Source organism: Artibeus jamaicensis, unplaced genomic scaffold, assembly GCF_021234435.1.
Source record: "Artibeus jamaicensis isolate MK-2021 breed Jamaican fruit bat unplaced genomic scaffold, CSHL_Jam_final contig_1715, whole genome shotgun sequence".
NCBI classification, from domain to species: Eukaryota; Metazoa; Chordata; class Mammalia; order Chiroptera; family Phyllostomidae; genus Artibeus; species Artibeus jamaicensis.
Window position 1 is genome coordinate 1166534 of NW_026521335.1, and position 26993 is coordinate 1193526.

Here is a 26993-nt window from a genome sequence, read left to right on the forward strand (position 1 = left end):
AGTGAGCTCAGCATTTTATTATTTTAGCTCTGGCCAGGTGGGGGGTAGTGGGAGATCACATATACACAGCCCCCATACCCTGCCCAGCCCCGGGAGCCTCTAGTGGCCACCAACAGCCATGACACCCACCTCCTCCCTTTTCCTTCACACAGGCCTAGGTTCTGGAAATTGGAGTTCTATGAGAATCAGAGAGATCCTACTTCCTTGGTGCCTGCTGTGTTCAAAGCAGTGACTGTAAGGTGATGTAAAGGCTTAGTGTAAGGCTTTTACTTCGTGTCTAAGTTTAAGGTGTTTATAATCTGGTTGGAGCAATGAATACTTGACAATTTAAAAAGGGCAACTATTAAACAAATATAAAGATCCACATACACTCAGGCATTCACAAATACTTATTGCTCCCAACCCTAAATTAGACATCAGACAAAAGGGATCCTTCTATTTTATTAGATTAAAAAACACAAACAAAACCAGTAGGAACTAGGGGAAAAGATGGCAAAAGAAATATAGTAAAGGGCTGGGCTAAGATTAGAGATGACGAAGGGAGAAATGGGGCGTGGAGGGGGGACACTGAGAGCCGAAGTCAGGCAGGAAAGAGGTTTTAAGAAACAGACATCTCTTCATTTGATGACAATTTTCTGGCGCAAGGCTCGAGGCCCGGAGCCAGGGAGGGGCTCGGGAGGTGGTGGGCCCGGGCCCAGGGCAGAGGCGGTGGGTGGCAGTCCGTGGGCAGTGATGTACTTCTTGTAGGCCTCACGGATGATCTTGAAGGCTCGAGCAGTGGCGTAGGGTATGTCTGTAACAGGGTCCCGGTACAGGGCTGGACGGTGGGTCACCGGGCAGACCTCCCGAACAGGGACCTTTGGGGGCCTCACTTGGGGAAACCATTCCTCAAATGTCGCATCATCACTAAAAGTGATGAAGGTGCGTGAGCAGCGAGCAGGAGAGACGATGGGTCCAGGCCCAGCACGGGGAGCCATGGGAGCGGGATCAAGTCTGAAGGAAAAGACAGAGAAAAACACTAAGAGCTGATATAGAAATCAAGAGATAAAAAAAGATCAGAGAGGTGAGGAAAGAGGAGGTGGCAGAGAGAGGGAGACATTCTGAGAGAGTCCATTAAGTGACACACCAGAAAAGAAAGCTGGGCTGGATAGAAAAACAGAGGGAGAAAAGGGGCTACAAGGGAAAGAGATAGGGAGCTGAAGGGGAGAGGATCTGAAACATACTGACGTGTCAGTGAAAGCAAGGGAGGTAGGGTTCTGAAAATTAAAGCTGAGAGAAGGGAGAAACCTCTCTTCCCTTCCCCCCGAGAGAGTTACTCACCCTTCCACATCGACATTCTCCTCTTTAGGGACTGGCTCCCCCACCAGCGGCACTGTCACTGAATGATAGGTGATTGTAGGCCCAGGGCACTTCCGCTTCTTGTGAACCTGCTTCTTTTTGTCAGCCTCTAGTCGCTCATATGTCTCTTCAAGGTCAAAAGAAGGAATGAGAGGATGGTCAGTTGCCCCTCTTTCCACATCCCAGTTCTGTCCTACAATCTCTCAATTATCTTCCTGGCTGTTTAGTCACTGCCTACCAAGCCCATTATCAAAGTCCTCTAGGGTCCTCTAGCATCTCCCATCTTAAAACGTTTCCTGCTTGCCCCTCTTGAATTCTCTTTGCTCACCATTTCTAAAGTCCACTTGGCCCCTCACCTGCCCAGAACTGTAGGACTTCAGAGTTGGAAGGGACCCTTTGAGGAGGAGCCTGTTCAATTCCCCACACACTCCCCACAACTGCCCTGTCAACTTGCTCCCATCCCAGGCAGCACATCTTTCGGCATCTCTAGTCATTACAGTTCTTTCCTATTTTGAGCTGAAATAGGAAAGTGTCTGATGATACTGTTTTTTACCTTTTAAGGCCACAGAGAACAGAATCTAATGTCGTCCACATGACAGTCCTTTAAATAGTTAAAATCAGTGTCCATGTGTCTCCAGGCTGATTATAACACCCATCCCACTGAACCATTCCTTGTGTAATAATGACTCTGAGTCACTCCCTCCTTCTGCCACCCCAGAGCCTAGGACACTCTTCTGTTACTGTGCTTATCACAGTCCGTGGCAGAAGTTGCAAGCTGGCAGCCCACTTAAGTATTTTGTTTGATCAGCATTGTCTTTTTTTTTTTAAGATTTTATTTATTTATCTTTAGAGGGGAAGGGAAGGAGAGAGGGACAGAAACATCAATGTACAGTTGCCTCTCATGCATTCCCTGCTGGGAAGTGGCCTGCAACCCAGGCATGCACCCCGACTGGGAATCAAACCGTGACTCTCTGGTTCACAAGCCCATGCTCAATCCACTGAGCCACACCAGCCAGGGCTGACCTGCATTGTCTTTTAAAGAAAAATTTGACTGACTGGTGTAGCTCAGTGGATTGAGTGTGGGCTGTGAATCAAAGGGTCGCTGGTTCAATTCTCAGTCGGGGTACAAGCCTGGGGTGCTGGCCAGGTCCCCAATAAGGGGCATGTGAGAGGCAACCACACGTTGATGTTTCTCTCCCTCTCTTCCTCCTCTAAAAATAAATAAGACCTTTTAAAAAAAAGAGAAAAATTTGAATTAGTTGTTGACATTTAAAAATTAGATAATTACTTTAAATACAGAGATTTCTGGTGTCTCTTAAAAAATCCTAAGAAAATCTGGCAGCCCGGGGTGGTAACCCTTGGTCTGCATTCTCACAGGCAGCTGAACCGAGTAACTGCTCCTTTTAGGCACACCTCTCTACTACGCCACAGTCCCCCTGGCTGGACCCTATGACACTGCTCCATGGCAGTGTACGGTTGGTGGATGTCTCCTCCTCATGGGCAGTGACTGTGACTCATATTACCTACAAATTAAGATTTTTATTATTTACTTTTAGAGAGAGGGGAAAGGAGGGAGATGTAGAGGGAGACAAACATCAATATGTGAGAGAAATAGCAATCGGTTGCCTCTCACACACCCCTAACTGGGGACTTGATCTGCAACCTAGGCATGTGCCCTGACCAGAATTGAACCGGTGACCTTCCAGATGGCAGGCTGGCACTCAACCCACCGAGCCACAGCAGCCAAGACATCATATTACCTACAAACTATCAAGTCATGCAGCATTCCACACATTACAAGCATTCAACAAATATCTGTCAATGTATACACAGATCAAAATATTCCCGGTTCCGTTCCTCTGAATTAACTCCAAATGTGTTTCCTTGTTAAATGTGGGTACTGTGAACACAAACCTCTGGATAAACTCCAACCAGAAGAGTCCTCTAGAAACCCCTCAAGTAAATTAACCTTTTGTGTACTCAAATTCTGCCTGATAATATTGTTTTCTTTCCCCAGAGCCAACCTTCCAACCCTCCTCTGGAACACTTCCTTGCAGTCTCAGAACTCCTGCTCTATAATCAGCCAATTCATTTATAACTTCCCTCACTGAGCATTTCACAACCTGTCTTACCAGAAACCTATCACCTAGTGAGGTCGCCGCGCCCCCTGCGGCCCTCTGGTAGAGGCAGCTCACCCTCTCACGTCCCACGAGATTCGCCTGTGTCCTATTGAGCCCCACACTGCAGCTTTGAGATCACTGTTCTTCTACCCACCTACACACTCCCTTCTCTTCTGAGACCTGAGCCCACAATCCAGCTTGTCTCCTCTCCTTCTTAGTCACAGTCACCCCCTCACTCATGGAAGACTCTGGCAACAGTTCCCAACTCCTGTCCTCTCAGTCACCCTGGTAACTTTGAAGTACACACAGGTAGCCCTTTCAACACCACACCCCTAGTTTCTTTACAACCTCACCACTCTCTTTTTTGAAAAAAGATTTTATTTATTTTTTAGAGAGAAGAGAGGGAGAGAAACATCAATGTGTGGTTGCCTCTCATGCAATCCCCACCAAGAACCTGGCCCATGACCCAGGCATGTGCTCTGACAGGGAATCAAACCAATGACCCTTTGGTTCACAGGCCAGCACTCAATCCACTGAGCCACACCAGTCAAGGCTATAACCTCATCTCTTGATAACCTTCTTATCCATGATACATTAGTTACTCCATTCTGCTATAGTTACAGCCTAGACTTTGTCAACGCCTGAAACTGCTCCAGCTCTGAAATAATTCAAAACTGTACATCCAGGTTGTGACCACAACATACTGTCTTTCAGGTCTGTTTGCTCCACTACCCTGCAGGTATGTCTGTTCTTCTACTTTTTCAGTACCTGCTGTACATGGGTTCTCCTCATTCTATCAGCCCCTTCCGGGGGCTTTCTTTTCCTTTTTATTTCCTATAAAGCCTAAAAAGGCTTTATATATTTCTTTTTAGAGAGGGGAAAGTAGAGAGAAAGGGAGAGAAACATCAATGTGGTTGCCTCTTGCACACCCCCTACTGGGGACCTGGCCCACAAGCCAGGCATGTGCCCTGACTGGGAATCAAACCAGTGACTGGTTCACTGGCCAGCACTCACTCCACTGAGCCACACCAGCCAGGGTTTGTTTTCCTTTTTAAATGGGGCTAAGATTCCTCAACCTATCATTTTAATCATTCTTTGTCAATGTAAACTCCCACACCCAGACCTGGATTACTGATAATACTGTTACTTCACTATTTCACTCAATGAAAGTGTGACCCAGAATGAGCACATGACATCTGTCCCCTCTATTTCTCGTGTACCCTCTTATGATTTGAGACTCACCATACAAAGAAATTTGTTTTTGTACAATATATTATTATACACGATTGTATACCAAATAGCATATAAACTGAGATTTAAAAATTCTTTTACTTTACAGCAATTTATCTTATGAACTGATTCTACTGAATTTCTAATTCTCCTGATCATTAAAATAGACATTACTACCCCAATTGTAAACAAAGAAAGCAAGATGCAAGTAAGTTATTTACCCCCAGTCTTATAACAACTGCAGAGCTAGCATTTGAACTCAGTTCTATACAACCCTTATTTTATACCAGAGTACCTCAATATCACTTGTGCTTCAGAGACTTTGTAACTCCCTAGCTCTTTATACCTAATAATTTATTATACCCAGTTTTTTCTTCTAATTCCCTTCTCCCATATCTCCACCTTTCCAGTTCTTTTGGTCCTCCACTTTTCTCATGCTCTTCAGCTCCTCTACCCACTGTTCTCAAAACCATACACTGACCCAGTGAACGTAAGTTGAGCTCCTCTGTGATTTTGGCTTCCCTGAGCAGCTCCTCCTGGGTCAGTGGCCGCTCACAGTGGGGCCCCTTTCGCCTCCGTGACTGGCCCTGCCTTTCCTGTACTCGCAGGAATGTTTGCCGTGTATGTTCAGCTGTAGACTGACGCATGGACTTCCGACCTGGAAAGGATATCAGAGAGGAAGAAATCTTTGACTTCATGTCTACCTCCTTTATTGATTTTTTTTTACTTTTAAAACTTTTTTTTGGAAATAATTTCAAACTTACAAAAAAGTTGCAGTAGTAGAAAGAACACCCATGTATGCTTTACCCATATCACTGTTAACATTTTGCCCCATCTGCATTGTACGTGTGTTCTATAACTTACTTTTTCTGAATAATCACAGTTAAGTTGCACACATCATGACTCTCCATCCCTAAATACTGCAGTATTTCCTAAGAATAAGGATTTTCCTTATATAACCATAGTACAGTTATCAACTTCAGCAAATTTGACACTGACACTTTTATCATCATATTCCAGTTTTGTCAATTGACCCAAACATCCCCACTCACTGTCAGAGCCATCATCCTGTAGTTCTAGAGGTAGCAGTGCCTTCTCTTCTCGGGCCTTCTGAGAGCTACCAGCTGGGGTGCTGGCCTTTCGAGGCCTCAAGCTCTTGAGAGGCTCCTGGGGACAGATTGGAATCAGACACCAAGGAACAGAAAGGTAAGGGGAAAGACGACGAGAATCTTGAGAAAACTAGCACTGTAAGAAATGGGACTGGTACAGGGAGTACCGGGACCTGATGAAAGGGAAAATAGGAATTAGGGAAGTCCAAGAAAACCAGGACTTCCCCTGTACCTTATAGGCTTTGGTGACTACTCGGCGCTTCCTTCTTGGCTCTTCTGCTTCTCCATCACTGGATGGTTCATCCCCCTCATCAATGTCAAAGTCAGAGTCCACCTCGTCCTCTGTGTCTGACTGGTCCCCTTGATATTCATCATCTCCTGATTCCTGAAGACATAGGGAGATGAGGTTCTCACTGGCATCAGAATCATTAATGTCCCTCCAGGAAGAACAAAATCTCTTTGCTTTCTTGACAGGGCTGTCCACTCTCCTTCCCAACCCAGCCATTCATTTTCCTCAGGAAAGAAACCTTCCTAGCTGACGGCCTTTAGCTCCAGCAACACCCCTTCCAACATCAACTGACTGTTCTTTACCTATATCACACCATGTTGAGTGGTGGGGTACAAAAGGATATGCTTTGGTCTCTACTTTAAGGGGTCTTACTGTCTACTAGAGGGCAGAACATAAATATAAAAGGAAGTTTTAATAGAAGGCAACATATAAAGTACCAGACAGCAATAACTTTACAGGTGTTGAGAGGAAGCCATACTTGCTACAGACTGGTGGCCAAAGAAGGTTTAATATTCAGCCTTTATTCCTTTAGATTAAGGGTTGGCAAACTTTTTTTGTATAGAGCCAGATTAAAACAGGTAATGAGCCAGATTTGTCCAGTAGTTTGTAGTGGATGAACTTCTGCTTTAGGCTGTTAAAAATGAAGAAAACTTGAGACACAGTGTAAAATACTGGTAGTATTTAGATAGCTAAGAGGAAAGAGGGAATTATGGGTTTACAGAGTGGCAGGAACAAAGTAGGACTGTGTATGTTTATAAAATAAGGATTTAGACCCAAGTAAAGCAGAGCTTTATCTCTGGCAAGAAGTCTACTTAGCTGACTATATTTGGCCCCAAAACAGCCTCCTTCTAACATTAACTGATGCCCTATAGGGCTATAAGATTTGAATAAAATCGATCAATCTATAGAGAAACTTAAGTGTCAGGTTAATAAAGTTATGACTTTAACTTGCAGGCCAGTGTTTCTCAATCCTCTCCTTACTTGTCCCAGCATTAATAATTATTTTTGAAGTAAACTAGAATTACTGAGAAATGACTTACTCCTCAGTGTGTTGGGACAGAAAAACGGTTGAGTATTACTACTACTGTATTTTGCTGTGTGTAACACGCACTTTTTTGCCCAAGTTTTTGAGGGAAAAATAAGGACGCACATTATACATGGGTAGTGCTAATTCCGTATCTATATAAATGTTCTTAATTCTTTTACATATGTTTATGTGTTGAAAGTGTAACTCTAAACAGCAATAATGACATTTGTATGGTCAAAATGCTAAAATTCCTTTATAATACAAAGAACAAGTGCCTAAATATAAATAAATAATTGAATTAAAAAATTAAAACAAGAGATTTTTTTCTTCTTGAAAGTTTGGGCCGAAAACATGGATGCACATTATACATGGGAATGCACTATACGCTGCAAAAATCCAGTCTGTAGAGTGGGGAGCCACTGAAGATCCGATGAGAGAAGAAAACTGTGCACAGGGGGTGTTGTACAAACTGGAGGGATTAGACGGGCTGGAGTAGAGAACATGGAGTATAGCCTGGACCCTGAAGTGATGCAGATTAGGGTTTAAAATGGGGGCCATGTCAGAAAGGAAAGGGCAAAATTATTCACTAGGGGCAGAGGAGTTGACTGGGTGGGTGTGGCCCCTGAAACATGTGGCTCTCTTCAATCAATGATGCAGACTAATGGGCTAATGTTGGTATACACACTGCCAAAGCAAGCAAATGACAGAGACAGTTGACACTCCAAGCCTGCCAGCGTTCTATCTTGCACTGATGACCATCATTTCCTCCCAAGTGATGTTTGTGAAAGACAGCCTGGGAACGCATTAATCCCCTCAGCTCTGAAGTGGTATTAAGTTATATCACCAGAGGGAAGTAATTCAACTACGTATTAGGTTAGTGCTCAATCAAAATGCTTTCACTAAATTACGGATTGACTACCATTCCTCCTTTGGCTTTTATTGAGGGCTGTTAATCGACACGGCTAGATAAGAGAATATTTTTACATCATCTACCAAACACCTGTTATTTTATATCTTATACATTAGGAGGTAATTCTCCCTAGGATTTAAAGCTGAACAAGTTTTGTCTCTCTTAAAAAACGTATATGCTTCTTTCTTACTAAAAAAAGAAATTCAGGATTTGACTGCCAGGATTCTCACGGCTAAATTTAATATCAATTACTATTACCATTTATGCAGAGGCTCCTGGTACAATTACTTCTGATCTGTCTCTATTTTTACTGTTCCTACTTTTTGTTTATATCATAAGCCTCCTTAAATCCTTTTTGGAAGCATGACGGGTACATATTAAATAATGACTCGTAAAATGACAGGAATAGGATAATGGCTTTTGGAAGAGGGATGAGAAAGTTCTATTTTAAACTAGCTGGTTAGGGTTGTGTAAGTAATGACTCCCGATCAGTCACCAAGTCCTGTGGACTCTACTGCCTTAATTTCTCTTGAACCCTTCTGTCCGTCCATGATTCCCCATACCCACTGCCCACCTCAAACCATTCTCTTTATTACAGAGTGATTCTTCTAAAGTGTCAATTTCATCATTCTCTCAATCCTCTGGATGAAGAGCAAAACTCCTTAACCCTACCACAGCTCACAAGGCCCTGCAGTTTCTGGCCCATGCCTATTCCCTCCATCCCTACCCATCTTTATTTTCCTTCAGGTGTAGAGAACGAGAGCACATGCACAGAACTCGGGACCAGGATCAGGTCCTTTACACATTCTGCCCCACCCTCTTGGTAGACTAACCTTTCTCCTCCCCCAGCTCCCAATTCTGCCGCTCTTCATCTAGTCAAGGCCTACTTTTCATACTGTCCTCAGCTTGAACTTATGTCCCCATGAATACCCATCCAACTAACAACTCTGGCTCCCATGTGTTCCCACAGCACCCTATGCTTACCACTCATTTTACTCACACATTTTAAAGTGTTAACCCAGCTAGATGCCCACTGGGGTCTGAAATCTATAAGGACAAAGTAGTGTTTTTAATATTGTTTTGCTAGAGCCTATCACTCACTGGGCATGGCTTGCTCTAGGTGCTCAACACATATCTAAAGAATGGAGAGATTCACTCAACACAAATTTAACAAATGTCAACCCAATCCAGACACTGGACCAGGCACTGGATATATACTGTTGAGCAAAATAGACCATTTCTGACCCTACAGAGCTTCCAAACTAATACGAAAATATAAACAAGCAAGCAAATCAAATCTAATTACAAAGTGAAATGTTCTATGAAGATAATAAATGAGGACAGTTTTTTTTTGACAGTCAAAGAAGGGTTATCTAAGGAGACGTTTACACTGGTATTTGAAAGCTAAAAAGGTAGGCTAAGCCCCTCTATTTTGGGGAGTGGACTAACGCGTATATACCACGTGACGACGATGGCCCTCACGCACGCTAGACGACAGGTGTGCGGTGAGATATGCAACTAGAGAAACCTGGAGAAATAATAGGTTTCTGCCATACTATGGGGTGCTCCCACAGAGGTTCCCTACCCCTGCCTCGTCCAGAGCTCTCTCCCTTCTAGGACTCCACTGTACCTCCCCCGCACCCCACGACTCCCCCACTTAGTCCTGAGTTTTCAACTGCCCAGGCTCCTCTCTCTTCCCCACCCCCTTCTTTGTCCGAGGTTTCTCCCTTCAGGACTCCTTTTAGCTTCTTTCCCTCCCTCTTTCTGGGCCCGGCTCTTGCCTCCGTGAAACCCCCATAAGTCGTCTGGTAGAATTCATCTTCCTCCTCGGCCTCCAGAAGCCCAGAAAGCCGATTCCCCGCGGTCTTCCGGGGCGCCCGGCCGCCAGCCAAACTCATATCGCCTACCGAGGCTGCGCGGCCACCAACAGCCCCTCACCCAACGCGGCGCTCAGAGCTCGGCGCTCCACACCACTACCTGCGCGTGGCAGGCGGCGGCGGAAGCTGGTTGTCTACAGGCAGAAGCAGTAGAGCGTCGAGGGGATCCTAATCCCGCCCCCTAAACCGGCTTTTCTCTTCAGCCCCGCCCACTCCTGCACAGACACCACCCCCAAGCTCCCCGCCCCGACTTGTTCCGACCTGGCCTGTGATGATAGGACTCGTGATGCTACCCTACTATCTTAAGTCCAGAATTTGGGAATCAGCACATTTTCATTGAGAAGAGGCCAGTCTTTCTTTGCTCCAGTTCATTTTTCACCTCGCCAACCTTTCTAAAAACCCAGATTTCATCATTCTTCTGCTCAAATATCATTAATAGCTCCCTGTCATCTACAGGATAAAGTCCAAAATCTTTGAGGCAGAATGGTAATATAGTTAAGAGCAGAGCCTTAGAAGTAACCAGACCTGAGTTGGAGTTTGAACTTTGAGGTTCTAGCTGTGTGACTTTGGGCAGTTGCCTTACTTCTGTGAACTCAGTTTTCTCATCTGTCAAGTGGGGGCCAATAATAATACTTGCTTCTGAAGGTTGTTGAGAAGGTTAAGAGATATAATCCTTGTTAACTGCTTCGTGCTGTATTTAGTATGCACAGAGATGTTTAATAGGTGATAACTACTATTAACATGACACTCAAGAGCCTTCATAATTTAGCCTCTCCCTTCCTTTTACCCTCACCTCCTGCCACATCATCCTGTTCAGGCATCACTTCCTAAAGCCTGATTCTCTGTCATGCATCCACTCTGTTCTTTCTCCTTAGAGTCCCTTTCTTTTCTTGTCTATCTGGAAAAATTATAATTCTATGAGAAAGTGAAGTCTTTTTGCACACCCATGCCTCTCTTCCCAGCACAGTTCTCATAACCATGGCAATCACTCCTCCTTTATTCTTTGGAATAGTCCCAATTTCAAATAGTCTGAGATATTGTCAAGCCTATGCGTCAATGTCTCTTCCCATTTTTTTTTAATTTGGAAAATATGGGTGTCAAGCCACAGCACTTGTACATACTCTATGATGGCACCTATTATGTTTTTTCTAATGATTTATGTGTCTGCCTCTCTCATTACTCTGTGATCTTTCTGAGGACAGGGAGTTTATTTTCATCTGTATATACCAGGAACCCTCATAGTGCCTGGGACATCAATGGGGCTAACGTTAATTCAGTGAATGAATTAATGAATGACTAATTGAATGGATTAGGTACCCGTCCTCTTATTTTGCCTCAACATTGATCTTGGTAGCTCCTAGCCCCTCCATTCTGGCCTTAGGAACTATTGTAAGACATGAAGTTTACTTTAATAAAGCATTGTGTGTGTGCACTATGTCCTTCAAATCTGTGTATGAGATCACCTATTCTGAGATCACCAGATTGCCTCCCTTTTCCAAAGTCCATATTGATGAACTTCGTTTTCCATTTCGTTGGAGGCACTAAGCCAGCATGTCCTGTTCTGCTCCTACTTCCACACCCTATAATGTCACTGAAGTTCTGTTATGCCAGGAATGTTACTGGGCAACAGTGGCTCCATGACTCAAAGCACTTCAGCGATTGAGTGGGAGCAGGAGCAGAGACAAGATTTAGGGAGAAAAGATGGGAGACACCACTAGCCCACCTTTTTGAATTTTGCCTTCATCCATTCATATATTCAGGAGACATGTACTGAGCACCTACTCTGTGTGAGGCACTATTCCAATTCCTGGAGATATAAATATGGATAAGATGTAATCTTTGCCCTGAAATATTCAGTCTTATGAGGAAAACAAACAAGTGAACAGATTGACATAGCACAAGATAGTAGAATAACAGTAGCCATTCTGTTATTGGTCCCCCAAAGAGAAACAAAGACCCATAAGAAGCTGCAAAATAGGGATTTCTTCTTTTGCGACAACTGAAATCAAATTCATAGATCAAATCCCAGGGAGAAAACTCCCTATTTGACATACTGCCATAGTGAATCAACGATTGATCGATTTCCAGTTTTAAAGTCAGAAACAGCTTTACCTCTTCAGTGAGTTCTAAAATAACTCAAGAAATGGTAGCAACTCCATGTCTTTTATGGAAACAAGAATAATTTATTTGACAAATATTTGTTCAATATCTATGTCAAATCCTCTGCTTGACAGTGTGTCCCCACCTGTCTAGCTTTTGTATTGTTTATTTCAGTGGTGGGGGGTGTAGGTAGAGGCAATCATAAAATACTTCAGTGCTACACAATTCCATTGCTGTGGAATTAGAAATGCAAGTTTGTCTAGCCTTCAATATCCAAATGAAGATAAATAAATAATCCAGCAGGTGGCAGCAGGGAAACAATTATTTTAGACCTTAATGAGAGGGATAGAAGGCAGTGAGTGGTCAGTGCCTTCGGATATTCTCTGGAGTCAGGTCCTAGGTTCCTTTTTGAAGACCCAGAAAGAGTCTGGATAGAGGGTAACCAGGCCATCTTGGGGGCTACCAAACTTAGGATTTTTTTCCCATTCTTCTTCGTTTATTCATTCCACAAATAATTACTGAGGCTCTACCATGTACAAAGTCACATCACAGAAGTAGCTGAAGATGAAAGAGTGAACTGAATACAGTGGTTGCTCTCCAGCAGTTCAGTCTCTTTAGAGAAAGACAGATCTTCAGATCCCTACAGAGTTCACAACCTTCAGGGTACTTTGTTAAGAGCAGGGTTAGTACGAAGACTAGACTTTAAAGGAGAGTGTCATGTGTGTCTCCATGCCCTTTGGAGCACAGACAACAGAGACTTAAGGGCTTGGATCGTGTGAATGTTGTGATATGGTCTGAACACTCTCCTTGTCTCTTTTAACATGTCTTCATCCATTCATCAAATATTTTCTGAACTTGATCACTGTGCCCAGCATTGCGCTTGAGGCAAACAAAGTGTAGATCTGTTTTGAATGTCAGAGGAAGGCAAGACATGCAGGCGCGTTAAAACTAAATAGTAAACGAGGCAGTGGAGCCGGAAGTATACTTGGTGGCATGTGATGGTTTATTATGGTTTATTATATTAGAGTGTTTCAAGTCCCTAACTTGACACTAGAGCGTCTGTCGGGAGCTCTTCTCCTGGATGTAAAATTGAGAGGGACCGCGGAGCCAATCATATTGAGCTCAGGCAACGCAACCCCGTTCTTTCAAAGAACGAGTTAAATTGACCCACCGAGCCACCGTAGGGATTGTCAGCAGTTCTGGGCGCTTAAGTATTCAACCCTGGATTCGTTTGGCCTTGAGGCACTTGCGTCATGTGACCATTACTAGCCCCTGGATTGGCTTTGCTCTTCTCAGACCTTCTCCCCGCATTGTGTGGGTTGGAACGCTAGATTGCGCGCATGCGTAGTGTCTGGACTTCGCTAGCCACCAGGAGTGGAGCTGTGGAGTTGGGCGATAAACAGGCTGTGGCTAGGAGGCGGGGGAGGGGGCTTTAGCTCTGTCGGGACTTCTCACGCCCCCTCATTCCTTTAGGTGTGGTTAGGTCGGGACAGGGGTTCTCGGCAGCCGGCTTGAGCCTACCCCCTTGTTAAAGGGATAAATAGCTCCCACAAAAAGCGGTTAAAGTTGCGGAGAGGGTGCGAGACGTGGATTGTCCCCATGCCAGCCAAATGGTGCGGCCCTGAGCTGGTCCGAGAGCCTGCCCGACTTGTCTGAGAGAGGCCCCGGAGGGGGCGGGAAGGTGACGGTCAGAACGCGGTTTCTGGGAAGAGACGTGGGGAAGATTCGACTCCGAGAAGGGGAAGAGCTCCATTGAAAGGGAGTGAGGCCGCTGAGGGGGAGGGGGCTGCCAAGATGGCGTCTGCCTCTGGGACGTCGGCGGTGGGGTTTTCATCCTTGGATCCCGGGGTTCCTGCCTGCACCTCGTCCTCAGGTAATCAGGGCGGGGCGTGGAAAGGGGGTTGGTAACGGCTGTGCGGTGGGAGCAAGAGCGAGACTTGGAAGGTTACCTATAGCTGGGTATGTCCTGAGAGTTGCCGGTAAGAACAGAGGGCTGAGCTTCTAAGTAGCAGGGCTTTCTGAGCGGGCAGGGCAGTCTGAGGAAGAGATGGATTTGATTGAGAAAAAGGAAGCTGTCAAAAACCTTGGCTGTCTTGGAGGAGACCGAGTTGAGGACTAAGAAGTAGGGTCAGGAAGGGGGCGGGCATCAAAGGAAGGAAAGGAAAGGAGGCCTTATAAGTAGAGAGGAAATTACTTATTATGAGAGGCAGGTAGAATCCAAGAAGATTGTGAGGTAAATTGAAAATGTGAAAGAGAAGCCGTGGGACTTAATGGGATGATTTTGATTGCTGGGGAGTTTAGGGAATTGTGAATTTTATTGGGGGTGGGAATTAATGGAGATGTCTCTTTTCTCGGAGACTGCCCCTAATGTGTTATTCTTTCTCACTTGGTGCCCCCGGCCTCCCCCTCCCCCACGTGCGTGCTTGCCGATACATATTTTATCAAACATACTTGTTGGGTAACTTCTATATCTACGCTTACCAGCCTTGGGAAGGAATGGACAGTGTTGAAGGGAGCCTGAGGAATGTGGAAATTAGGATTAAAAATAGGTGGAGAAGGTGGAATGATGTAGTGTTGCTTGAGGTGCAGTAGAGGCCGTCAGGGGTGATGCTGGGAATTAGGCCTGAGGAGGATGGAGTTGGCAGGGTGGCTCTGAGTGCTGTGGGGGAATATTGCATAATAGGAATTAGACTGGGAGAATGCTGGGGCCTATCAGGAAATTGGCACTTGGAGAATGGAGCCAGGGACTATTGAAGATTGAGGGAGGGTGAGGAGTCTACAAGAGAAGCAACAGATTGTGTGTAGGAGGGGAGCTGTGTGGTGTTGGGATGTGGGAGCTGTGTGGTGTTGGGATGTGGGGGGAGTTTGAGTCAGAAACTGTTTTTTAGAGCTTCCATCAGAAATGTCTGGTGTTCCACAGTGACTGTTGCCGGGACACTGAGAAAGGAGGAGCTACCAGATGTTGAATGCGTAACTTGGGATATTGACATGTCTCTGAGGCCTAGGTTTGAATCCTTGCCATTTTGAATTGGCTAAATAGAGAGTTCCACCTTTTTCATATTGCAGCTCAGAGCTGATACTGGTCACAGATATTTTCTTCATAAGCTGCAGCTTTATTTATGTAAATCTATTTTTAGTTTCTTGAGAGGTGATTTTTGCTTTTCCTGTGAAAGCATTAGAGAGCCAAAACAAGTCATGTTGCATGTAAGTGTGAAAAAGGATAAAGTAAAAATGATAGTTGTGTGTGTGTGTGTGTGTGTGTGTGTACTATAATAGGTCCATAATTTAAAGCCCCTTTCCACTCTCCTCCAATGCAAGAAAGAAGAATGGTCATGTGTAGTCCTTAAACTTCTCAATTATCAAGTCAGGTATTTTTTCTATTAGAAGTAGGGTTTTTTGTTGTTTTTTTTAACAAGGTTAATCTTAAAAGCCATGTGTTTATATCCCAGATTTTGACTCAGCCCCCAGCTCATGGAAGTATTGGCCAGGTGGACAAATTTAGGAGTAAAAGGAAGTATTTCTTTGTCACCACTGGTACATCTTCCTCTTCTTCCAATCTCTACAACTACTTGAGTCCCATCTTTTTAAGATGTCACTATTTGATATTTTTGAGTTTTTTAAGTTTTCTGCCAGATCCTAGGGCTAGCAGTTAGTAAGTCAGATCGTATAAATGTTTTTCCTACTGTGTTTTTACCAGAGTCACACATTGTGTTTCAGTGGACTTGACAGCACCTTGACTCTGGTATGTTAATCTAGTATCTGAAATCAAAGTGTAGAAATACCCAAAATAAGTAACTTTAGATTCTTTTCCTAATAGAACCTTTGTTTCTTACACCTACCTTTTCTGCTTCTTTGGCAAATACTGAAACAGTTGGATTAAGAAAGTAAGAAAAATTCTGTTCATAAGTATTCCTGAAAATATGGGATTATTCTGTGCAAATACACAATGTTGACATTTTGTGTATTTGCATGTTCACTTAGCTTTGGGTTTAGTAAATTTAATTTAGTAGAATATTTCACTTTAAGGATATGTTTTTGAAGAGTATAGGATGTTTGATTCTGATGCAAAGGGAGCTATTAAGAATTTTTGTTGATGATTAGGGAGACTGGTGTTCTGTCTGGATGGTACCTGGAGAAATAGGACATTGACAGGAGTAAGCGATGGTTTATGATTTCCTAAATCAAGAAAAGCTAGAAAGCTAGCTTTGTAGAAATTCAAAGTAGGAGTGTGTGTGTTGTGTTTTAACCATCCTAAAACCAATTTATTCTTAGATATTTTGCTGAACTCACTTAAATTTTGGTGAAACTCCAAATCTTAAAACTAAAAGCAAGATTCTCTGGCTTGAAAACAAATACAGAATAAGAAATGTCAGGATTTAGGGTAAATTGATTGATCTTTTAAATAAGCCACCCATAACTTTTGGAGGCTCAAAATCTTTTGGCATTCAAGTTAGGAGGGACAAGATATTTAGAACAGTTGTCCACTGTTTAGAATATTTTGCCATTAAGCCAGAGCTGGTCTTTTATGGTGCTGACAAGTGAAATACCAAGGGCAGAACAAACTGTACCCTAGCGATGTTTGACACCTTTTCCCATTGGAGTAATTGACCATGTTTGGAATTTGGGTGAAGCAGTTTTAAATGAATGTCAGCTTACAGCAGCCATCATCATATTTTTTAAGTATATTTTATTGATTATGTATGCTATTAACAGCTGTCCCAATTTTTTCCCCTTTGCCCCCTTCCACCTGGTATCCCCCTTCCTTCAGCAGTTACCCCCCATAGTTCATGTCCATGGGTCACACATATAAGTTCTTTGGCTTCTCCATTACCCATACTATTCTTAACCTCCCCATCTATTTTGTACCTACCAATTATGCTTCTAAATCCCTGTACCTTTCCCCCCATTCTCCCCCTCCCACCTCCCCCATCCCTGCTAATAACCCTCAGAGTGATTTCCATTTCTGTGATTCTATTCCTGTTCTAGTTGTTTGCTTAGTTTGTTTTTGTTTTTTTAGATTCAGTTGTTTATGGCTGCGAGTTTGTCATTTTACGGTTCTTAGTTTTGATCTTTTTCTTAAATAAGTCCCTTTAACATTGTATATATCGTAGTAATAAGGGCTTGGTGATGATGGACTCCTTTAGCTTTACCTTGTCTGAGAAGCCCTTTATATGCCCTTCAATTCTAAATGATGGCTTTACTGTGTAGAGTAATCTTGGATGGAGGTCCTTGCTTTTCATCACTTTGAATACTTACTGGTCGTTAATTAAAAAATGATGTAGTTTACCATCTAGTTTCAGCTGTTTGGTGGGTAAAGGAAATTTATTCCTTCTCTTCCTCCCTGTTCTCCCCTAATCCTCATTATTAGGACAGTGGCAGCACCACTTAAAAAATAAAATCAGCCCTGATAAATGCTGTTGACAGCGCGACCATCTGTTATGCTAATGTTGAGAGAGCCTGTTTCTCTGTTTGTAGTTTGACTAGTCCGTCAAGGACTTGAAATTCAGCCACTGAGTCCCCTTTTTACTACAATAAAGGCAGTAAAGTATTTCTGTTTTAAAGACTTGATTTGAAGTTAGTAGAGGAGTTAGAAAGTAAAGTTAGAATGTGAAGGTGTACACTGCTCCCCTGAAATAAGAACTGTGTGATAAAATCGCATGTGACTCCCTAAGAAAAAGTACTTGAAACCTTAGAACATATGAACCGATAACTTCTTTTGCTTCAGACCATAACATTTTTGAAATTATCATCCTTTACATACATGATTTTATCATAAGCATGATGATTTGGAGGTAAATATGAGATTTTTTTCCTTTCTCTTTTTTCTGAACTACTAAGGGAAACATCAGAGGACCAGGGTTGATTCTGGTGGCTTTGTTCTACCCAGCAGGGCCCTACCAGTAAATTGTGCTGTAATCTGATGACTCCCAAAAGTAGGGATTTTGTTGAAGGTTTTTGTTTGTTTTTTTTTGTGTGTGTGTGTGTACAGTGTACACTGTTTATGGGCTGATCCCTTTCCCTTCAGTTCTTCTGTACTAGTGAAAAGTAATGCCACTTAAAGCCAGTTTACTGCGATAAGTAAACTGACATTAGGAAATGTAAAGAGAACAAAATGTCGAGTAGTCATTAAGTACGTTTGGTTGAGATTTTTAAGGAGGGAGAGATTTTTCTGTTTGCTTTCTTCTTAGGGTGTTTTGACCCCCCTTTTTCTTTGACCTCTTGGTATATTCTGCCAGAAAACTGACATCAGAGTGTCATTTTTTAAATTGCTTTTGAAATCTTCCCTAAAGATACTGATTTGAGAGAGACAGAAGCAACCATTGGTTTCCTACCCTATGCGCCCCAACAGGGGATGGAACCAGCAACCTAGGTATGTGCCCTGACCCAGATGAAACGGAAACCTTTTGGTTTCTGTACAAGATGATGCTCCAACCAACTGAGCCATCCATCGAGGGCAGAATGTCATTGTTTTTGATTGACCATCTCTTTCTGCCATAGCTGCTCAAGCTTTGAATAGTAGGATAGTGTGTTTTACACAGAACTCTGTGCTGTGCTGGGTTGATATAAAACTCTTCTGATTAATAACTTTGCTTAAATATGTGCTCACTACTAGCTATTACATATTTTATTAGCCTATTTTTCTCTGATAATATAATGGAAGCTATGGCCAGTGAAGTAAACAGAGATACACTAGGACAAAGAACTGGAGAGAAGAAAGGTGGGTACTTTATCATCTGAATTGGATATTTCCTAGGATTTGGGGATACTTTTAGTAAGCAACAAGACCAAAGCTGTCATTATCTTCTTTCTTCTTTTTACTGGGTGTATTTTCTTGATCAAGGATAAAAGTATACTTCAGGAAGTATGCTGTTTTCTCATACCCTGGCAAAGAGAATCTGTTTTTCTCTGTTTCAAACCCCAGCCCACCATTCCGTTTCAGAGAGTGGACTAATGGTGTTTCCTAAAGGAAACCCCTTCCTAGCCCATTTCCCCTATTACACTTCACTTCTCCACCCTTTCCTTTCAAGAGAGCATTGTGTAGTTTCTACATGTGTTGATCCTGTTTTCTATCTCTAATGAGCTTCTCTTTTTTAAAAAAAAAATCCTTACTGGCGGCTGTGTTTATTGATTTTTTTGAGAGAGAAATGATGGTGGGTGGGCAGAGAGACAGAGACAGACAGGCATTGATGTTAGTTAAAAACATGTATCCCTGGCTGGTGTAGCACAGTGGATTGAGTGCCGGCCTGCGAACCTGAAGGTCTCTGGTTCCATTCCTGGTCAGGGCAGATGCCTGGGTTGTGTGGGCCAGGTCCCCCACTGAATGAGTGCAAGAGGCAACCTTCTCTCGCACATTGATGTTTCTTTCCCACTCTTTCATTCTTCTCCTCTGTCTAAAAAATAAATAAATAAAATCTAAAAAAAAAAATTTCATTAGTTGCCTCTTGTTTGCTCCCTGACTAGGGGTTGACCTCATGACCTAGGTACGTGCTCTGACTGGGAATCAAACTGCAACCTCTTGGTGCACAGGATGATGCTCCAGTCACCTGAACCACCTGGCCAGGGCTCTTAGGAGCTTTATTGTTCCTTTTACTGTTTTGTGGTGAATGAACTTTTTCTCAAGTCCCTCTTTTTTTAATATATATTTTTTAATTTTAGAAAGAGGGAGGAAGGGAAAGAGAAACATCGATTTGTTGTACTTATTTATGCGCTCATTGGTTGATTCTTGTATGTACCCTTGCCAGGGATCAAACTGGTAACCTTGGACAATGCTTTAACCAACTGAGCTTCCCAGCCAGGGCCAACCTCTCTGTTTTTTAAACTTTGTCTCCAATCGTTTTTTCTTTATCTTTTGTGAAATTTTATTCTGTTTATTTGTAATGGCTGTATACAATGTGTATTAATTGATAAACTGGTAATTCTTTAAAAGACTCCTTATTGTTGGAGTCTGAGGAAGACCCTGGCAAAAAAAGAGGAGGGCAGGTTCTTAGTAGAGAGTTCAGTATACCTTATTATTTATTTATCTTGTATACTTAACTGAACAATATGGAATTTACTCAGAATAAGCACTAAAGGATCAGTGATGTCATGGGGAGTGGGCTAAGGGAAGGTAAGCAAGGGAAGTTGGTAAAGAATGGGAAGGTTTTTTTTAAAGATATACATGTAATTAGCTAGAGTATATTAGCTTTCTTGTATACATTGTAGGTAAACAAACCTGGGAAACTTCGAGTTTTCAATAAGAACTTGTAGAAAAGGGATGGCTGAGTGATTTCGTTGCAGTGGGGGGTGGGGATAGGAAATTGCTTTGAAGTGCATTTTGGGGGCAATGAAAGCCTTTTCTGCTGAAACATGTACATTCCAGTCCAGCAAGATTTATTGCTTTTTCAAGATAGAGCCAGGTTTGGAAATAGAATTGGGAGGTGGCAGTTAGTCACAAATCTCAGATACCTCTCTGTCACGGATGGCTTATCCAGGACACCTGGGTCTTTTGAAGGATTTGGATACCTTCAGACAAGGTTTTAGTGCTGAGAGATACATATTTGAAGCCTGAGAACCACAAAATTTGCCTTGTGGAAGTAAAAGCAAAAGTTTATCACTAGGGGAAAATGTAGAGATACTATAATTTAACCTCATTTTCTAAGTCAAGAAACTGAGGGATTGTAACAATCAGAGAGATTGTTACTAGTTACAGAGATGTTGCATAAAAGCTGTGTGTTGTCAAGACAAATCTTAGTACATTTGGTGTTCATTTCTTGCTGCTTAGTTGGCTCTTAGCAGAGATGACTCCAGGACTGCTTTTCAGCTTTTAGCTTCTAGAAGCATCCTTACCTTTCTGTTTTCTCGAAGATTTTTAAGAAAAATTGACACCTGCTAGAAAACAAAATTTAGGCTTTCTCTGAGATGTGGCTTGTTTTTTTTTTTTTTTTTTTTAATTTTACTTATTTCTTTCTAGAGAGAGGGGAAGGGAAGGAGAAAGAGTGGGAGAGAAACATCAATGTGTGGTTGCCTTTCATATGTCCCCTACTGGGGACCTGGCCTGCAACCCAGGAATGTGCCCTGACTGGGAATCGAACCAGCGACCCTTTGCTTCACAGGCCTGTGCCCAGCCAGGGCTCAGCTTGGTTTCTTAATTGGCTTTAGTCTACATTGAGGGTATAGTAATGATACTTCTTTTTTTTTTAATGCTACTTCTTAACAGTCGAATACTTCCCATGAGGCAGGCTGACATTTTAGACAATTTTGGAATATTTTCATGTGGAGAATATATTGTGCCTCCCACCTGCTAGGGTATACAGTAGTAAAAATGGCTTTCTGTATTTCAGGTTTAGAGGTTGGGGGATACTGCTTCAGATAGTCCACCAATATGGACTTGCAGTCAGTATGGAGATGTAGGTAAACACAGCTGGCCTCTTTGCACAACCACATCAAAACTATAGCTGAACTATGCCCTGGCTGGTATAGCTCAATGGATTGAGTGTGGGCTGTGAAGCAGAGGGTCACCAATTTGATTCCCAGTAAGGGCACATGCCTGGGTTATGGGCCAGGTCCCCAGTGGGGGCCACATGAGAAGCAACCACACATTGATGTTTTTTTCTCTCCCTTATCCTCTCTAAAAACAAACAAACAAATAAATAAAAAGCTGGGGGGGGGTCTTAAAAAAAGGAGATTTTACTAAAAAAAATTACAGCTAAACTATAGAACAACTATCATTCAAAACCATCAGAAATTGAAACTTTTAACTGGAACCTAATCGACAAAACAAGCAAGCAAAATATAACCAGAAACATTGAAATTAAGAACAATCTGGCAGTAACCAGAGGGGAGGTGGGAGGGGATAATGGTGTGAAGTTGGGGAAGGGTTGTCAGGAACAATATAAAGGACACATGGACAAAACCAAGGGGGAAGGGGAGGGTGGGGGAGTAAATGCAGACAACTGTAATTGAACAACAATAAGATAACTTTTTAAAAAGTCAACCCAATAACAACTTCTGTTTTAGGAGATTTATTGGAAATAATTCAGTGTTGGAAGTAGTCAAATCCCATTAAGTAAAGAGATTATTTTCTTTAGAAAGCAGGAAAACAAATGAGTTGAATGGAAGTCCTACAACTATGAAATTGAAGAAGAAACTACAACATGACTGGTAGGAGAGGGGAAGATGCTGATTGGGCTGGCCCCACCTCAAGAGTGAAGGGTCCCAGTCCCACACCAGGTCCCCACCCCAGGGTTCCAGTGCCAGGAAGAGAAGTCACTATCACTTCTGGCTGTAAAAACCAGTGGATGTTGAGGCTGTGGAAGATGGAAACTGCGGGACTCCTTTGCAGGTGCTCTTGGAGAACTTGGACAGAGACTAACTCAGACTCACTCCCTCTGAGCTTCAGCGCAGAGGCGGGCAGCAGATTGAAAGGCATCAGAGACATACACAGAGGAACTGATTTGTGCAGCACCAGGGCAGAAGCTGAGGGGCAGGTTTCTTCCAGACAGAAGTACTAGCAGATGCCCCTCCCCCAACAGCCACAGAGCTGGCAGGCTGGCTCTACATCTGAGTCTCCATCAACCTGGCTCACAGGGTTTGCCCCACCCTGGTGATTCTTAAGGCCCTGCCCCTCCCAACATTCCAATACACCCTAGCTGTTTCCAATGGCTTTTTCATTTGAATGGCTTGTCTTGACCCTGCTTCAGATTCTTATAAATTATCTTAACCCTGCAGAGGTCCAGCTGATCTGAGAGATACAAATCCTTTTTTTAAATAATCACAAATATTGGGTACATAGGTTCAAGGTCATGACTAGCTGTGTGTTTGTATGTGACTAACATTAAGCCATAAGGTTTAAGCCATCAGTTTGGTTATAACATGGTATTTCCTAAGGGTGTGTGATAATCAATAGTACATTGTACCCGAGAGGTACCCGAACTCCGAAGTAAGTGTTGTTATAGTTGGTTTTTCTTTTGTGTTTTTGTTTTCAAAAATTTTGAAGTCAATGTTGTGTTCATTTACCATTGAAAATGGCTGGAAAATATATCGATTTGATAATCCAGGAGATGTTGAGGAACTTCAGTGAATGCTACTCAAGTCCAATGATGAGAGTGATAGAGTTGAATTTGAAAATGAAAGTGATTTAGAAGATGAAGTGTATGCGAAAGCTCATTCAGAAGATTTGGATACCGAGCAAGATATTTGTAGTGAAGGAAGTAAAGATGAATGAGACATGAATGAAGAATATTTTTTTTGGAAAGGCTAAAGAATCAAAATGGAGGAAAAACCCAGTAAGAAGACAAATTAGAAAACAGCTGCGGGATATTTTGTGTCCACTTGTGTTAGTTCGGCCAAAAAATGACAAGCCAGAACTCAACTGCTTTATCACAAAAGATATTTTAGAGCTAATCTTATGATATACAAATACATACATTGATTTTATCTTAGCCAGTTTCCACAAGAAAGAGATGCTAAATGAATATATTGTACATTTCGCTGTTTAATAATTTATATATTGTAACTGAAAAATAAAAAATCATGTCTTATATAAATATAAGGAATGCAAATTTATAGTGTTTAAAAGTATTTTTTTTATATTTCAGCACATACTAGTAATGAATGTATCACTCGGATACATGTGACCTATGCTGTAATTCTTTAGACCTTGACCTCCTCAGGGTTAAACAAGCAGTATTCAGCAAGCCCTGTACCTCTTGATAAGTTGCCCCAGGCCTGGCACTAGCACCAGCCAGTGTTAGCTCACAGCTTGACCTTGTCTGGGCATCTCTATGCCCAGTACAAGTAGGAGCCATCTGCAGATCATTTTATAACTTATGCTGTGTGACCACATACAGACCACAGGCTGTGACTGACCTTGGATGTGCCAACAGCAATCAAGGCTCAATTACAACCGGAGGGTGTACACAGTGGGCACACCTCAAGTACCCAGCTTGGGTATTAGGGGAGGCTCTGCCACTGGACCCTACAAGATATGTGCTACATTAGACCACTCTACCAAGCCTGGGAGACCTAGCAGTTCTACCTAATACATAGAAGCAAATACAGGGAGGCTTCCAAAATGAAACAAAGAAACATGGCCCAAATGAAAGAACAGAACAAAACTTCAGAAAAGGAACTTGTAGCCCTGGCTGGTGTAGCTCAGTGGATTGAGCGCGGGCCTGTGAAGCAACGGGTCGCCAGTCCGATTCCCAGTCAGGGCACATGCTTGGGTTGCGGGCCAGGTCCCCAGTAGGGGACACCTAGGAGGCAACCACACACTGATGTTTCTCTCCCACTCTTTCTCCTTCCCTTCCCCTCTCTCTAAAAATGAATAAATAAAATATTAAAAGAAAAAGAAAACTTGTCAAAATGGAGATAGACAGTCTATCAGATGGAGAGTTCAAAAATACTGGTTATAAGGATGCTTAGTGAACTTAGAATTTTGACAGCATAAAAACGGACATGTAATCTATAGAAAAGAACCAGTCACAAATGAAGAATATGCTAATTAAAGTAAAGAACAAGAACAATTTACAAGAAATCAATAATAGAGTGAATGAAGCAGAGAATCAAATCAGTGATTTGAAATATAAGGAAGCAAAAAACAGCCAATCAGAACAGCAAGAAGAAGAGAAAAATCCAAAAAGTTGAGGATAGTGTAAGGAGCCTCTGGGACAGCTTCAAGTGTTTCAACATTTGAATCATGGGGGTTGCCAGAAGAAGAGAGAAGGTAAGAAATTGGAAACCTACTTGAAAAAATAATAACACATAACCTCTCTAACTTGTTGATGGAAATAGACATGCAAGTCCCAGAAACAGAGTCCCAAAGAAGGTGAACTGAAAGAGGCCCACCTCAAGACACATCATGATTAAAATGCCAAAGGTTACAGATAAAAAGAGGATCTCCCCCCCCATTTTTATTTTATTTTATTTTTAAATTTTATTCATTTTCAGAGGGTAAGAGAAGAAGAAAGAGAGGGAAAGAAATATCAATGTGTGGTTGCCTCTTGTGTACCCTGTACTAGGGACCTGGCCTGCCACCCAGGCATGTGCCCTGACTGAGAATTAAACCCCGATCCTCTGGTTCGCAGGCCCGTGCTCAATCCACTGAGCTACACCAGCCAGGCCAAAAGAGGATCTTAAAAGTAGCAAGAGGAAAGCGGTTAGTTGCTTATAAGGGAACCCCCATAAAATGGCCAGCTGATTTCTTAAAAGAAATGTTGCAAGCTAGAAGGGACTGACAAATATTCAAAGTGATGAGAAGCAAGGACTTACAACCAAGATTATGCTACCCAGCAAAGCTATTGTTTAGAAATGAAGATAAAGAGCTTCCCAGACAGGAAAAAGCTAAAGGAGTACATTACCACCAAACCAGCAGTATATGAAATGTTAAAGGGTCGTCTTTAAGGAGAAAATGAAAAATAAAGCCCTGGCTGGTGTGGCTCAGTGGACTGAATGCTGGCCTGCAAACCAAAGGGTCACAGATTCGAGTCCCAGTCAAGGGCATATGCCTGTGCTGTGGGCCAGGTCCCCAGTAGTGGGGCATGTGAGAAGCAACCATACATTGATGTTTCTCTCCCTCTCTTTCTCCTACCCTTCCCCTCTAAAAACATAAAATCTTAAAAAAAAAAAAAAACGAACAATAAAATGGCAACAAATACATATCTATCAACAGTTGAATCTAAAAAACAAGATGAACTAACAAGCAGAACAGAAACAGATACAGAGAACATTTTAATGGTTGCCAGATAGGAGCGGGGTTGGGGAAATGGACAAAAAAGGTGAAGGGACCAAGAAGTACAAATTGGCAGTTAAGGTATAGTCATGGGGATGTAAAGTACAGCGTAGGAATTATCAGCACCACGCTCTAACCAACTGGGCTAACCGGCCAGGATGATACAGCATAGGAATTAGAGTAACCAAAGAACACATGCATGAAATATGGGCATGGATAGTGGTGTGGGGATCGCCTGAGGAAGCTGAGGGTGTGGAGGGGGCAAAGGGGGAAAATTTGGACAATTTAACAGCTTAATCAAATACAATAAAAAAAAAAGTCCAAACAACTTTGCTGATTGTGGTTGGTTTTGTGTGGGTTTTTGTTTTTGCTTTTTTGGTTTTTTAATCTTTTAAAGCCTCTGGCTCTCAATCTTACTAACAAAGACATCCCCTAAGAGTTAGTATTTTGCTTCTGAAAAGCCTGTTTCTCTCTTTGTGCTCTATGTAGAAATAATTGACAAAATTTATGTAGTAGTGTTGGTAGTTCGTTGAGTTGGGTGGGTCTCTGGGATTGCTTCTCCGTGACCTGTTCAGGCACAATTCCAGTTGTGTGAGGAATGCATATCCGGCCAACCTCTAATGTCTCCAAATTATATGTGTGCTTCAAACACTGAAGTCAGTCACACACTGCCTCTTAAATTGTCATCTGGCGGATGATGTCATCTCTTCTCCAAAGGAAATACTTCTGCTCTGAAAGTGCAGGGAGAGGCTCTGGTATTAAGGCCAACTGTTTTGTTCCACACTCTGGGGAGAAAACCTTTTTTGGAGCTATTTACTGTATGAAAATATTTCGTTTGAGTGATCTCTATTAAGACCACCTCATAGTTTGCCTTTTCACACTTTTCAGAATCATGTTGATGGTTTTTCTTCTCCTGTACATTTTCTCCCTTTCTCTCAATGGTAAATCTTAGTCTCCAGGGGTTTAGTAGTAGCAAGCAAATTTATGGAGAGTCACAGTGGTATTTTGACTAGTGACTAGAAACCAGGCCCTCCAGCACCTTTTTCACCACAAACACAATTTAGAATTAGGCCAACGGCCAAAATGGGGTGCTTCCTTAAATCTAGTCCAGGGTTACTCAGAAAAATTTTCTTACACCATGTGATGATTCAGCTTTGTGTTTTAGCAAGAATTGATTGAATTGTTTCCACATAGGCACTTGACTGGTTCAGCTGTTTTGAAATTATTTTGCTAACGTTAAAGATTTCTCATTTATTTTCATAATGTAGAGGCTGGATCTTGTATA

General features: G+C 42.5%; 2 protein-coding genes across 5 annotated transcripts in view; one reads left to right on the forward strand and one right to left on the reverse strand.

The window, feature by feature from the left end:
- Window positions 1-423: 423 nt before the first annotated feature.
- Window positions 424-10003, reverse strand: VPS72 (vacuolar protein sorting 72 homolog). Its single transcript, XM_037126212.2, has 6 exons — window positions 9805-10003; window positions 6030-6182; window positions 5741-5855; window positions 5170-5346; window positions 1321-1465; window positions 424-993 (listed from the first exon to the last, which is right to left on the reverse strand). Exons 1-6 carry the CDS (start codon window positions 9919-9921, stop codon window positions 618-620), a joined length of 1083 nt encoding a protein of 360 aa, XP_036982107.2. The 5' UTR covers window positions 9922-10003; the 3' UTR covers window positions 424-617.
- A 3333-nt stretch (window positions 10004-13336) lies between these two features.
- The window catches only part of PIP5K1A (phosphatidylinositol-4-phosphate 5-kinase type 1 alpha), a 42162-nt gene continuing 28505 nt past the window's right edge, over window positions 13337-26993 (forward strand). For 2 of the 4 annotated variants that reach the window (XM_053670321.1, XM_053670312.1), the window contains exon 1: window positions 13337-13873. In XM_053670321.1, coding sequence (XP_053526296.1) covers window positions 13795-13873 — 79 coding nt within the window. In that variant the 5' untranslated portion in view covers window positions 13337-13794. The remainder of the gene's footprint in view (window positions 13874-26993) is intronic. The other 2 variants (XM_053670301.1, XM_037126224.2) reach the window with 2 other exon arrangements.

Excerpts from the sequence above, each read along its gene's own strand:
- VPS72 (XM_037126212.2), bottom strand. The coding sequence starts at position 9,921 with ATGAGTTTGGCTGGCGGCCGGGCGCCCCGGAAGACCGCGGGGAATCGG. Across the intron at positions 5,347-5,740 it reads ACAGGATGATGGCTCTGACA|GTCGGAAGTCCATGCGTCAG; the intron begins GTGAGTGGGGAT and ends TATCCTTTCCAG. Across the intron at positions 994-1,320 it reads GAGAATGTCGATGTGGAAGG|ACTTGATCCCGCTCCCATGG; the intron begins GTGAGTAACTCT and ends CTTTTCCTTCAG.